The 14482-nt window shown below is 39.3% G+C and overlaps 1 protein-coding gene across 5 annotated transcripts in view; it reads right to left on the bottom strand.

The window, feature by feature from the left end:
* Positions 1 to 14482, bottom strand: part of col12a1a (collagen, type XII, alpha 1a) — a 71946-nt gene that overhangs the window by 19463 nt on the left and 38001 nt on the right. For all 5 annotated transcript variants that reach the window (XM_072689469.1, XM_072689472.1, XM_072689473.1 and 2 more), the window contains 22 exons: positions 14369 to 14392; positions 14140 to 14279; positions 12581 to 12710; positions 12235 to 12374; positions 11982 to 12111; positions 9216 to 9355; positions 8847 to 8976; positions 8140 to 8282; positions 5344 to 5473; positions 5103 to 5245; positions 4799 to 4928; positions 4001 to 4120; positions 3753 to 3899; positions 3517 to 3633; positions 3220 to 3372; positions 3072 to 3146; positions 2791 to 2930; positions 2545 to 2668; positions 2104 to 2247; positions 1354 to 1518; positions 1148 to 1186; positions 449 to 587 (listed from right to left, as the gene is read on the bottom strand). In XM_072689469.1, coding sequence (XP_072545570.1) covers positions 449 to 587; positions 1148 to 1186; positions 1354 to 1518; positions 2104 to 2247; positions 2545 to 2668; positions 2791 to 2930; positions 3072 to 3146; positions 3220 to 3372; positions 3517 to 3633; positions 3753 to 3899; positions 4001 to 4120; positions 4799 to 4928; positions 5103 to 5245; positions 5344 to 5473; positions 8140 to 8282; positions 8847 to 8976; positions 9216 to 9355; positions 11982 to 12111; positions 12235 to 12374; positions 12581 to 12710; positions 14140 to 14279; positions 14369 to 14392 — 2743 coding nt within the window. The remainder of the gene's footprint in view (positions 1 to 448; positions 588 to 1147; positions 1187 to 1353; positions 1519 to 2103; positions 2248 to 2544; positions 2669 to 2790; positions 2931 to 3071; positions 3147 to 3219; positions 3373 to 3516; positions 3634 to 3752; positions 3900 to 4000; positions 4121 to 4798; positions 4929 to 5102; positions 5246 to 5343; positions 5474 to 8139; positions 8283 to 8846; positions 8977 to 9215; positions 9356 to 11981; positions 12112 to 12234; positions 12375 to 12580; positions 12711 to 14139; positions 14280 to 14368; positions 14393 to 14482) is intronic.

Genomic DNA, 14482 nt, shown 5'->3' with positions numbered 1-14482 from the left:
TCCATTTACACAGTCGTCTACCCACGCACAAATACCAATCATTATGGACAAATTAATGGATCATGCTTTGGCCAGAGACCTTTGGACGGAATTCTCGAGTGGCTTCCCAACTGCCTGAACACGTTTTAACAGCCACGATAAACTACACTTCCTGACCTCAAAGTGCCTAGAGTGCTTCCACACTGATATACAGTACATAGTATAGCTGACCCTGAGCTTTTTTTATTACATGCACAACAATCATTTTCTCCATCTGGCACCTCATTTCTATAAGCTGTAAAAAAAAAAAAAAAAGAAAAAAAAGACAAACAGGGCCCTGTGCTGCATCATGCGGAAGACACCACAATTAGGTGAAATCTTCAAAGATCTGGGAACCATTACAGTGTGTAAGGGATCTAAATGTAAAGAGGAAAGAGACAGAGGGGGGAAAACACACACTTCAACCTACTTTGTGGGCTGTGAGATGAATGAATCCTTATGAAGTCGATAGGTGATGAAACTGTTGAAGGAGCCTGATTCCATAGACACTCCATTCATACCAGCAAAAGTCCGGTCAGTGATGTTAAAGGCTTCAAGCATTCTAAAACCTGGATACGTTAAGATTCATAAAGTTATTCAAATGATTATATTTAAGATGTAGAAAAGTCTCAGGCATCTAAGAACATTATAAATAAAGGTATTTTACACACTATTATAATAAATATAACATTATAAAACAAAATCTAGATTTTCAGTGTGTGAGTGTGATAGCATGACTATTCAAAAAGCTAGTCAGTTCCCATCCAAAATCTAGTTTATAATCAGTCCTTCATTTAGAGAAAATCAGGTGAGCTGCTGGACAAATCCATACAGTGTCTGGAGTTCACAGATAAGTCAGCAACCAAATCTTCTATGTTCTTCTACTCAACATACTGATAACTTTTTACAGACAAACAACATGTTACTGTCGTTATTGTTTATTTGTATGTACTGTAATATAATATACTGTTTTCTATGCAGAAAAAAACATACTGCTGATATCCTGGAAACTTTTTTTGAAGACATCTGCACAGTGCTGTACACAATCCCTTGTAATTTCATTTGCCTACAATTAGCAGCCATGTGGAGTATTTTATCAGCCGAAATGAGTATTTTGACCAAGACTGACCTGGTGAGGTAAATCCATCCAGGTAGATCAGAGGACATGCTGTAGGAGATAAGAGAGTATACAGAACACCATAGTCAGTTCTATTCTCCTTTCAATGAGAGAAAGTAAAAACATAAATATATATATACATATATATATATATATATATATATATATATATATATATATATATATATATATATATATATGCAAGAAGAGCAGCATACTTGATGTTGCTGTTTCACAGATAAATGTAATGAGGTTGTCTTGTATCTTTGCAAATGCGTCGTAGTCATCAACAACAAAGACATGTCTCTCGCTGGGCTTGCTTCCAATGTTCCTCAATTCCACCATGTCCACATCGGCAACACCCACGACGAACATGCTGTATCCTGGGTAGAGAGATGGCAATGGTATGTTTAGAAGCTTGCCAATTGTTTATTGACACCCATTCTACTGAACATATACAGCTACTTTGAGTTGAACCCATTGTTGCGATACATGTGCAAAAGCGCAGACACAGCTTGTTTACTCATTGTAGAGAAGTACTGCCAATAGAATCTCTGGAGCAGATGATAGAAATGAACCATGCCTAATGCCATTCTAAAACAGTGGAAGTGTGTTCTCTGTAATGATGGTGCTCCATCTAATACTTTTAGGAGGAGTTGGGGATAAGGTGGGGTGGTGATTATCCAACGTCCTGATTACAATAATGTTGTTGTAGCTAAATGCAATCAAATCCTCACAGCAATGCTCCATAATCTAGTTAGAAAGCCTCCCCTGGACAGTACAGACAGTTACTCCAACAAAAGCAGAATAACCTATTTTTAAGTTACTGTTGATTTCAGAAAAAAACAATGGATGAGCAGGTGTCCAAATATGTTTGTGCATCTAGTGTATTTATGAATGTCTGAATGCAGAGACCGAACATGTTTTTAACCTAGATCACAATTTTGTTGGCATGTCTTTGTAATTACCTGAATGCTGCAGTTTGGAGGCACTCTTCTTAACATCGTCCTGAGAACGGCCATCGGTGACAACGACCAAAACCTTTGGAACGTTCCTCCTCATGCCACTGTCTGAGGTGAAGACCTTATCTCCAACGTGCTTCAGAGCAGCACCTGAAATGTTTTTTTCACAAACATTACGAACACTCCAATCCATAACTCATGACCAACAGTACTGACAGTGATTAACACTGCAGTGCAAATCAATACACTGGGGTAGTTTAATTGCTATCACTGTACTTTAGTAAGGAAACTTCTCAAAGCAGGAGTAATACTAGGACCTATTGCCTTTAACCTTGAAACTCCATGAAAGCCTACTGTCTAAAGCCTCTGAAAACCTTTTGTAGACCAATTCAATATGATTAAATGACAGATGATAAAATCGTCAAACTCGGAGATTAAGAAAATAACCTGTTTTCGTGTTTCCTCCTCTGTAGCTGATCATCTGCACAGCAGACAGAGCCACCCCTTTGTCGTGGTATGTGTTCAATTTGAACTCTGTCTTGGCATCATCACTGTACTGCACAAAGGAGACCTGTTTCCCAAAGGAAAGGGTTCAGAGGTTTCCCAAACAGAACTTGGATGGCACTTCAGCAAGCATGAAAAGAGTTATGTGCACACATTGATCAACATGAATATCACTGACAGCTCAATTACCTGCATGCCCTCATGGCTGATGACATCAAAAGCTCCAATCATGCTGAACACGAACTGGAGCACCTTATTGAAGCTCTCGTCCCCAATACTCCAAGAGCCATCAATGAGGAACACCAGGTCAGCTTTAGCACCTTTGCACACTGTGTTGAACAAGAACATTTAGTAAGGCCAGTAAAACCTCTGCTAAGGCAGACTGAGTAAGAATACTCAGTGCAGTCAAGTAAAATGAAAAAAGAAGTTAGTAGTCACTGAGTTCATCTAGAATTCTGAGCTCTTCTTACCCTCAAGGGCATCAGGGATGGTAGGCGGAGGAGGAGGAGTGGGAGGTGCTGTGGGGGCTACAGTGGGCTTCACCACTAAAAGAAAATAAAGGCGTCAATAGAGCCACTATAGATGGGTGAGATTAAATGCTTGTTGAAATTCACTTACGAGTGCGCTCTTTAACACTGACTCCAGGCCCTTCCAGGTTAGGTGTCTGAGTGTACACTGTGGCATTGTAGAGCGCATCCGGGGTCAGGCCATCAAAGCAGTATTGGGTCTCTGCAGCTGTGATTGTGACCTCTTGGGCTCCCCTGTTAGAGGCTGGTAATGACAAGGAGGAAGAGAAGAAGCCAGAAGTGAAAAAAGTGAAGGACATGATAGTACCAACAATTTACACAACATCAGTCACAGGATTTGTGGGTTAATGCAACTTTGACCCTTTTTGAAGAAAGATATTCGACTTACGGTCAAAAGGGTTGACTTTAAGTCTGTAGGAGGTAGCAGCTCGATGTGGAGTCCACTTAAGGCAGAATGAGTCATAGCCAACGTTGTATGTTGTAAGGTCAGTAACATTCAGGTACACTAATTGGGAAAGAGGGGGAAATCAGCAAAGAGTAAGTGTACAATGTTCATCTTTAATAAAATAAAAATATAATGTAAAAAATATATATATATATTTGTAAGCTGTAATGTGAACATACAAGTGGTTCCTTGGTCGACAAGAGGTCCACTCGGGCCAGCATCATACTGGGCGAAAACCTTCAGATCGTATGTGGTGCCAGGCTGGAGATTGTGCAGCATATGGGTGGTCACATCTCCAACAAACACCTCCGTGAACTGGTCAGTACCTGTAATACCCAATTCATAACATGTCTTAGATGCTACCGTGGAGATCACAAAGGATCTGTGTAAATGGAACAGCTGAGAACATGTGCAAGACTTAGCTCACCCTCCACGGCATAGGCTAGCTTGTACCCATTGACTCTGGCAGGTGCAGGGTCCCAGGAAGCACGGAAACGAGTGTACCACTCATCTGATACACGCAGGTTTCGCGGGCCCAGGAGCCCCACTGAGAACGAGACAGAAAAAAAAAACAGATTAACTATTTAACAGTAAATTTAATTATATAATTGACAGTTTTTTTTATTATATTAAAGTTAATTAAAAATTCTGATTGGCTAAGTAATGTTTTGAGCCTTTGTTAAATAATCAATACACACACGCACACACACACACACAAACTGAATAATGTATTAATATGCCAAGATGTGACAAAATGTTTGGTGTTAGTGGAAATTTTTTTTTGTTTTGTTTGGAAAATAGTTGTGTTGTGTCTAGAATTCCAAGCCAAACATCTGCAAAGAAGAGCCTAAAGGAGACTGCTGAGTCTGAGGGAATATTGTCTTTTTTGGTTCAGGGATTGAGCGCAAGCACTGTACTTGTGTTCAAGCTCTACATCCTCAGTTCAGTCAGAGGTCATGGCCTGATTCTAAGACAACAAGAGAATGCTTTGGAGAGGAGCCATTTCTGGCTTCCTCACAGACAGTTGTCTTCCCAAGGGATGAGATTTTAGATTTTTTTCTGTAATTCAGTCCGAAGTTCATAATTTATTGTTTCTATTCCAAGTATCATCTGGAGGCTTCCAGTTCTTGTATTTATTTTTGTGCATTATGTGTTTGTGCAGCATGTGCTTCTGTCTGCGTTATGTCTGAAATGTGCACGCATTTCTGAATTTGGGTGTGATTACATGTGTGTCCATCTCCAGAAAGATCTCCTCCAGCTCCATCTGGGTACATAGCCACCACGTTGATTGTGTAGGGCGTGTCTGGCTGCAGGTTCTGCAAGATGACGTTGTTTCTGTTGCCAGGAACACTTGTCTATTGGAAATTTGAAACAGATACAAGACCATTTTTCTAATTGTACAAAATGAGAGTGAAAGAAAAATTGAAAGAATAATTAAAACCCACATCACAGCTCAAATCAAGGTCACAAGTTGTTTACTGCTGTGTGGACTGCTTGCACTATTGCCAGCTACATTTTTCCCCACTTACAAACTCCTCGATGGGATCCCCAGTGGTCGGTGCATAGCTGATCCGGTACTGCTGCACAGGCCCGACTGCATGCTCCCAGCTGACAGTGAGAGTGTTGGTAGTGGGGTCATACACACGCATGTTTCTGGGTCCACTCCGGGGCACTAAAATGAGCAGCCGCAAACAGTCGTTATTCAACAAATGGTCTGTACACTCAGTTAGAATCACTTTTATTAGTTATCCGGTCAGAACCAGGACGTACGTGTTTTGCCGTTATCAGTTACTGCTTCACCCTCTCCGTCAGGATAGATAGCAACTACTCCAACTGAGTAATCAGTGTTTGGCACTAGCTGCTCCAACAGGGCGGTGTTAGTATTCCCTGGTACAAGGACCTGAAGGACGATATAAAATAAATAAAAACCTCAGGTTTACATACTGATTATTAATGCAACCTTATGAAGGCAATTCAACTCAAACGATGCATATTCCAAATTACAAAGAAGATCTGATACAAGATACATGGTGACCTCTCATTCATTCCTGTAAGAAAGTTCTAGAAAAAAAACTGAGCTAATTATTCTTATTGAAAGAGGAAGAATATTCAAGATTTTCTGTAAATCTTATCTTTTAATTGGACTTTTCCAGGCTATGGGTTTAAATGTTGGCATTTCCATTACCTATAACTATGATATCTGAGAAATGACCAATCAAATGATTTTTGCTGATTCCAGTTTGCCAATATCGTGCTAACTTTGCCTCAGTGAAATACATTGTGCTAACTAAACCACTGCTCAGAAGCTGCAACAAATACGAAGCAGACTATAGATGAACATACTTCATCACATAACCATCATATTTCTCTCAAACTTGTAATCTGAAACAAAAGATTCATATGCTTGGGACAGTTGCTACAGTTCTACTTAGAAAGGATTTTAAAAAGGTTTCAAGAGAAATTCTCCCACTAAAAGATTCTTTGAGGAACCAAAACCATCTCTTCTATGGCTTCACTCCAGAAGATCTGCATTTTTAAGAGTAAGTCGATATTGGTGACCTTTGGCAATAACAGTAGCTGTTATTCTTGAGGTCTCTTGTGAAGTTAAAAGCAACAGGTGTTGCTATAACAGTGAGTGTTGTTGCTTTACAACAGCCCAAGCTCAGCCTCAGCCCTCAGCCCTCAGCCAAAATGCCTTCCAGCAGTGTCTCTGAGATACAGCTCAGTAGCAGTGACTAACTCATCTCTCTCTCTCTCTCTATCTCCCTGTCCGCTAAGACGTCACACATGAAATTTAAGCTGTTAAGGCACAGGGTCAGCTGGCATCAACTGATGCTAACCCTCCACTCCACTCCACTCCACTCCACTCCACTCCACTCCACTCATCAACCAGTCTTTATGACTGTTCATTATTTCTGACAACTAATCATATCTCCTTAGTACACAGACTTTGGTGTTAAGACTGAAACAGTTAAGTCTCTTTCTGCAGAAAGGAGGCTTCAGTGTGAGCAGAATGTCTGAAGGCTAAATCTGTCAGCATTATGTGACACTTGTCACATTCAATGGAAGTGGAAAACTGGCTAAAACATTGGAAAAACCGAATCCTACATCCATAACAGTTTTCTCAGAGGGGAAAAAAAGAACACCATGGCTATGGATAAGAGAGCACTCATGTTAATAAAGTGGAGCAACACCCCTGTTCAAATCTTGTTTTCTCAAACTCTTTAATAAAAAAAAGTTTGCGCTAAATATTTCTCACAGATGTGGATATTCACGTTCATGTGAATGCCGAATGAAATGAACAGCACGTTCAGTCTTCTTATGATCTGATATAGAGGTTATGCTGAAATGTGATGGCAAGCCATAAACATACACAATTCCAATCCAAAGAGTGTGAATCTGTTAACAGGATTTGGTCAGACATGTGATAAAGTTTTAGGACAAGCATAAGTGTCCAATTCCAGTCCAAATCCAGAGAGGGTTGGCCTAGCACAGTTTGGTTATTCACATTCTCAAACACACCTGATTCAACCCAGCAGTTTGTTGCCAGGTTTAGTAGGTATGTTTGAAAAGGAAAATCACAACACTGTGGTGGACACCAGCCCTTCGAGACAACTGCAGGGCTGTAGGGGCTGAGAAATATGATGGTATTTTGTCAGCATGATAAATGACATCTCAGCATGAAGATGCTACAAAAGGTTATTTGAATGATGCCATAGAAGAACCATTTTTGGTCTCATAAAGAACCATTTTTGTCAAGGAGCTGCGAGTATAAAGAACTTTTAAATTGGTAAAGAACTTTTAAATCAACGTCTTTAAACCTTCCAAAGGTTCTTTACATGCACCTTTTTTCAAAAATGGTCCATAATGGAACCAACAATGGTTCTTTTGTGGCACTGCCAAAAGAACCCTTTGTAGCACCTTTATTTTTAAGACTGTATTGTGTATTCTGATTTAATATTCTTGCTGTATCACTCAACCCAATGCTTAAGCCATTCAGACTGGGACAAAATGTTATTTAATAATTTTGTGCATCCATATCCTAACTTTTAATAAGATGACTTCTCAATCTTGTTGGAGCATGTATCGTACATGTAGAGCAACGTGTTGAAAATGTTTCAAAAACTCTAATTCCACTAAAGGGACACAATGTTTGTTTCTGAACTACTGCAGTGCATCCAGCAATAAGGGTAGCTTTGTGATATTTTATGTAGGGATAGAAAACACAGGTGTCAAAAAAAGCTACAACTCTACATGCTGATCAGTTTTACCTCACCTAACATAAAAATAATATCATGATATCTGAAGTCAATGTGATGATACACAATACTGCATGTTTCTAAAAGTTTGGTAAAGGTGGAACAGAAAAAGTCCTGCTGTAACATTAATAAAAAATAATACATGCAGTATGGTTTTAGAAAGCATATTTATATATATATATATATATATATATATATATATATATATATATATAACCTGGTAATCTTCACTGTGGCAATAAAACATCATCATATTGCCCACCCTTACAGCCCAGCTACTAGTGTAAAAGACACTGTGTGGACTCACTGATTCGGATGGGCGAGTTCCAGTGAGTGGGGCGTAGTCGACCCTGTATTGCTGCACAGGACCCGATGCATGCTCCCAGCGCACATTCAGAGTGTTTGTGGTGGGATTGTAAACCTTGATGTTCCTGGGAGCGCTACGTACCACTGCAGGGAAGACACAAGGAAGTGTCGTAAAAAGAAAAAAAAGCAAGAGAAAAAAAAAGGTTAAGAGTTGCCAAGGAAAGAATGTTCTTCATCATTTAGTGGCACCTAAGCACAGCTTTCATGGAAAAATACAAACACGTGTCATTAAAGCTGGCATTTAGTATTTGCAGCTGTGAACGAAAACCATGAGGAACCTCAAAGCTGATTTAATTCAAATGGAAACCAAACAAACGTCTCTGATCTTTTATTTTAAGCAAATGTCACAAATGTTTCTTAGTGTTAGCTAATGTTATTGACGGCTTACACAAAGCTATCTCGATGTTATCAGTTAAGCTATATCACTGCGATAATCAGTGTGAGAGTGTTGTAAAGGTGAAACCTGAAGGTGTGATGAAATGGATCAGATCTGTTTGGTCAATTATCAGAATAATAAAGAAGTTAGAATAACTTTTATCAGTTAGAATAAAGAATCATAAAAAACAACTATTTATTTTCTTATTTTGGTAACAGTAATCAATTTTGCCTTTTATACTCAGAAGTTTCAAAAAAGCCTTTTATACTCACAAGTTTTCCCATTCTCAGTCAGGTGTCTGCCCTCTCCTGATGGGTACACTGGCACTACAGTGACAGCATACACGGTGTCAGACTGAAGATTCTTCAGTACAGTGTTAAAAGTCTTTCCAGAGACTTGAACCTGACCAAAAAGAGAAAGCAAGCGCAATGGTTTATGGTCACTTTTGCATTTTGCAAGTTTTCCCAAGGTGCTGAGGTGATTCTTGACAGTACAACTGGAACCTATGAACAGATGGTATGCAACTGGCTGGTATGCACTAGCTGCACTGGAACTGGCTGGTATGCAATTAGGTCAACATAAAATCTCAGACTTTTGAAATGCTGTTAAGATAACTGAAGAGATGCTGTGGGCTCTCATACCATTTCTTCTGGGCCTCCCTGAGCCACCCGATATAGGATCCTGTACTGACGCACGTTGCCCTCAGCTGGCTCCCACAGTACATTCAGAGTGCTGGGTGTGGGGTCGGTGACTTGAAGGTTCCGCACTCCTCCAAGTGGCACTGAGAAAACAGATGCTCCAAAAGGTCAGCTCTAATTCAGCTCAAATAAATATGTCACTTATGATTTCCATTTTTTCCTTATTAAGCAATAGCATAACTCTAAATGTTCTATTGCTTTAATACAAAAGTTGCAAAGTATAGGATATAGTAAAGCAAAAATGCCCAAGATATCCATTGATAGATCTGTATATAGAATACTTTTCATAGAATAGAATACAAATAGTATCATTCAGAACTAACTCGAGATGTGCAGCATTACACAGAAGACACAATGGAAGGAGGGGTCTTATATGTTTTGAAATCTCGATCTCCAATATTATGACCCATTTGTATTGAACAAACTTAACAAAAGAGAGATGTTTTACGTTCATGGACACACAGTGTCACTGACATGGAGTATTACTTTTTAGGTCCATGGCCATTTCCATGATCGAAACTTTAGCTGAGCCCATTAAACCTGGGAAGTGTGTCAAAATGTCTTAAAGCATTGGCATATATTTTTTCCAACTCAAATAAGTAAAGAAATGTTGACGATGAGTCCGGACATCCAACAATTCGAGGAATGTCCGCCACCCTCAAAGGTGCTCAGCCAGGTTTGTTTCAAACCTTTCAGAAATGCTGCAAGGAAAAGAACTTTCTGCATCATTTGATGGAACCTAAGCACAGCTTTCTTGACTGAGAATAATACACAATGATGCCATTAGGGCTGGCATTCAGTGTCTGCAGCTGTGAATGAAACTGCCCTAAAATATGAGAGGACTCAAAGCTGATTCAAAACACCTCACAACCAAAGAAGCTGCTGCTTTGACGGCAACTCCCTAGCAGACAGTGAAAATGCTAAAAAGGGACGTAAATAGGACATTTCAAATGAAAACCAGACAATGTTTTTGAACTTTTAATATAAACCAAATGGGTCACTCTAATGTTCAGCAGGTCTACAGTACTAAGAAGACCACATCACTGCTTTTAAAAATGCAAAGCACAAGAGCTAGAAGGAATAACAGACTAGGATCTGTGACATGCTATACTCAAAATAATCACTAACACAATCTCAAAAAGACAGGATTTCAGTCTAAATATTTCAGTGTGTTACAATTCTTTACATATTAGGAGGTCTTGTCAGTATCTATCTCTCAGTTGCTGGTGATAAAGGTACTAGCGTTGCAAATGCTGCAGAAGCATAGGAATAAAGTAACACATATTACAGGAAACCCAACTCTGACATAACTGAGCAACTGGAAAACAATGATGAAGATTAACTTGTTAGTTAGAATGAGGAGCAGACATCTGAAGTTCAGTGAAACAATGTCTTTTATGTCTTTGCATCTCCCACGGTTTTCCATTTAGGGAAGGAGATTACTCATGGATCCCTTAAACCCCTGCAATGTCACTACTACTCATTACAGCTGATAAATCGGGCCTTGTTAACCCCAGCATGTAGGCGCATTTGTGGAGTCACCAGCACATCAGTAGTTCTCCCCTACTGATCAGTCCAGTAAAGCCTACTCACTGTGGGGTAAGGCTTTAGAGTCTTTATTTATAACCCTAATGAACAGCTACCACAAGGATGGAAGCTGACCATGCACAACATATCTGTATTTACATGGAACACAAAGGTTTGACTACATGTGTGCGCAGAAACAACATACTATCTGATTCTCTGAAGTGTACTGTATTGGAGACACTGTTTAACATTAAGCCTCTCAGGATATGTGTTCTTTAATTTTTTAACGAGAGTATCCTTTCCTCTTCTGACCAATTGGGTATGCATCATTGATTTTTCTTTAATGTTTTTTGGTGTTAATAAAGGCTATTTTGATGTTATGAGTTTAACTCTCTTGCTATGGCAACCAGTGTAAGTGTGTTGTAAAACACTTGCAATTAACCCCTCACTAAGAGGCGCAATTAGGCAATTAAGGAGATTCAGCCGCAATGTCCTTTAGTTCACCCCCTTAGCTCAGGTAAGGTACTTCAATGGTACTTCACTAGATAGTACAGCACAATGTAGTTTGTACATGCAGATGCTCGTGGAAACTTGACTGACTGAAAGAGGTGTATTAAATTAAAGGTTCACATATAATGTTTGAGTAACGCCGAATTTACACCAGATTAAACACGTCAGAATTACGTAGGAATTCAGTCTACAATGAGTGGTGAAACGTTCTGTAATAAAATGAACTTTTTCTGTTTGTTTCAGATATAAACGTTTCCATTGGAGCTTACCTAAACTACAGGGCCACCAAGAACAGTTCAGTATATTATAATTTAGTTTAATTTAGTATAATTTAGAATACTATAGAAAGTGGGAATGTGCAATTTGACTGGATCTCTATAAAACCTCACAAAAAATATGAAGGCGCGTGTTTAGAAAGAAGTAAAGGAAAGACTATATTGCACGTGTATCTGTTCCGTCAGATGGACGACTGAAAAACACTTCAGAAAAACACATCTGGTGTGATGTGGTGTGCCCTTTAGAGTACATCACTGCAAACTAAAGAAATATTTTTAAAAATTAAAAACGAGTTAATCTGAACTCCAATAAATGTGTTGTGTTGGTTCCTGGGAAATATATTTGGAACCTTTTTCAAATATGGGTGAATAGAAAGAAAGAAACTTTTATACTCACAAGTCTTTCCATTCTCAGTCATGCGATTTCCCTCTCCTGCTGCGTATATCGGCACTACAGTGACAGCATACACAGTGTCAGCCTGAAGATCCTTCAGTACAGTGTTGAAAGTCTTTCCAGAGACTTGATCCTGAAAAATATAGAAAGAGTTTATGGGTTACTCATTAAAGCTATTTATGGTAGTAACACTATAAACAGACTTTTGAAATGGTGTTGAGATAATTGGAGACACATTCTGTGGGCTTTTTCATACCATGTCCTCTGGGCCTCCAGTAGCAGCCTGATAAAGGATCCTGTACTGGCGCACATTTCCTTCAGCCGGCTCCCACTGTACATTCAGAGTGCTGGTGGTGGGGTCGGTGACTTGAAGGTTCCTCACTCCTCCGAGTGGCACTGAAAAAACAGTGTTCAAAAAAGGTCCCTCCTGATTTAGCTCAATTTAAACTTATGGTCCCATTTTACTGTTGATTTAAGCAAAAGAGTACGAGAGAGAGGGATAGGGCGTGGCCTCACCAGTAACACTACACAATCAGATATTTTGATGTATAATTGGTTGCTGTTGACACAAAGCTGTGAATGGAAAGACGTAGGATACATACGTGTTTTTCCTTGACCAGATATGTCCTTGGCATCTCCGTTTGCATATATGGCTGCCACAGTGATGGAGTAGGGGGTGTCAGGGTTCAGCTTCTGCAGAGTGATTGTGTTCTTCTTTCCACCGATCAGAGTCTGCATAGGAAAGGGTGACAGTCGCATGAAAAAATGCTCTCAGAAGACTATTGGGTTTGTTTTCGTTTGGGTTTGTCTGCTGAGATAATGCAGGGATGAGTTAAGAGTAGAAGAGCTCTCTTATCAGCCATGGTCTAAGGCCAGTCATTACTTCTCTGCATTTCTGATAGCTTAGCAACAAATAAACCATCACCCGCACAAAGAGCTGCTTACAATGTCTGTCATGAGAGATCATCCACAGACTGGGTGACTCAATGATAGCCCCAGCCTAAGCCAGCTCTGAGGTCAGCCTGCAGTTGAATTGATATGTTGGATTTTCTATTAGAGCCTGAAGAGACATTAAGAAAAATGAAGTGGGGGAAAAAGCCTTGTTTGCACAGTGCTCTGGCTAAGGGATGCAGAATGCTTCCTGCTCAGATAGCCACTGACAAGCAATACATTAAAAGTATATTAATTACTCTATTGATATTAACAATCAATTTTATTTGCTTTAGGTTCTATTGACTATATTTCCGCTCCTTCTACCAGAATTCTTGATTTTTAGTTTTTGGCTTTGCCAATGTTAGTCTGTGCAAAACAGCAAGACTGTCTGGCCAATTTGACTAGTTCATTTGTAATTTATGTTTAGCAGAAGAATAAATGCTTTTTGTCACCTTCCAAACAAAACTTTGCATCTGCAGAATCTTAACTTTAGAGAAAAAGGGAAGACTTTACGTTTTAGTAAAAGTTATTAATAAAATGCATGATTCAGTGTTATTCTGGGCTGTTCCTGCTGATCCAACCATTATAGAACTGTGTAAAAATGACAAAGATGGAAAAACGAGGCTTTGTTCTGACAGAGACGTTATGAAAATTGATCTGCATTAACAAATCAAATGTGTGTCCTCGACAACCTTGCTGTTACAAAGAGAAGAAAGTATTGTTCCCAGTGGGCCTTATACTTGGTAAAAGACTAAAAGGACAAGAAACTTTGGCTGGCTTCAGCTTCTTTACTTCCAGATTTCTGGCAATGTCTCAAAATTTAGCTGTTTTTTGACTCCACTGCTGCCATGGACTTAGTGCTATCTTGACAAAATAGCTTTTCTCTCATCTTAAAAATCCACTCTGGTCCAAACTCAAATTCTATGTTGGATTTTCTAAATCACCAAATAAGGACATAAAACAGCACTGGGGCAGTTTTACATTTCAGAATTCAATTGGTTGACATTGAAAAATGATAATGATAAAGAAGTATTTGGCCGTAGCTGTACCTGAGTAAAAATCAGACAATAGCCAACGTGACGATGTGCACAAATTAAGAATTTCTGACAAAAACATAATTTTGAAGACTGCTGAAGGGTTTCTCATGTATTCAGTCTGTAAAGCTAACACATTTGTTTAAGCAAACACAGGCAAGCACACAGTAAAGTCAATTTATCAGATGATTTACCGACTGGGTCCTGCCTCCTGCTACAGGCACATATGAAATTCTGTAGTTCTGTACTCGGCCTGGGGCATGATCCCATTTCACTGTGAGCGAGGTGGTGGTGGCATTGTACACCTGCAGGTTCTGAGGGGGGCCGCTGGGAGCTGTGGAGGAAAATAGTCTGATTAGTTCCTGCATGTCTTATAATCACCACAGCCTTGTAATATATAGTGCGTGAGATCAAAATACTCACGAGGTGTAATTACTATCTTGGATACTATAAAAGGCAGAGAAAAGAGAGAAATAGAATACTTGTTAAAATTCCAAATTAACATAAAATTAAAAAAAGACAATCCCCCTTTCAGAT

This window comes from Salminus brasiliensis, chromosome 10 (assembly GCF_030463535.1).
Source record: "Salminus brasiliensis chromosome 10, fSalBra1.hap2, whole genome shotgun sequence".
Lineage (NCBI taxonomy): Eukaryota > Metazoa > Chordata > Actinopteri > Characiformes > Bryconidae > Salminus > Salminus brasiliensis.
The sequence above is the reverse complement of the archived record's forward strand: the minus strand, read 5'-3'. Positions and strand labels throughout refer to the sequence as shown.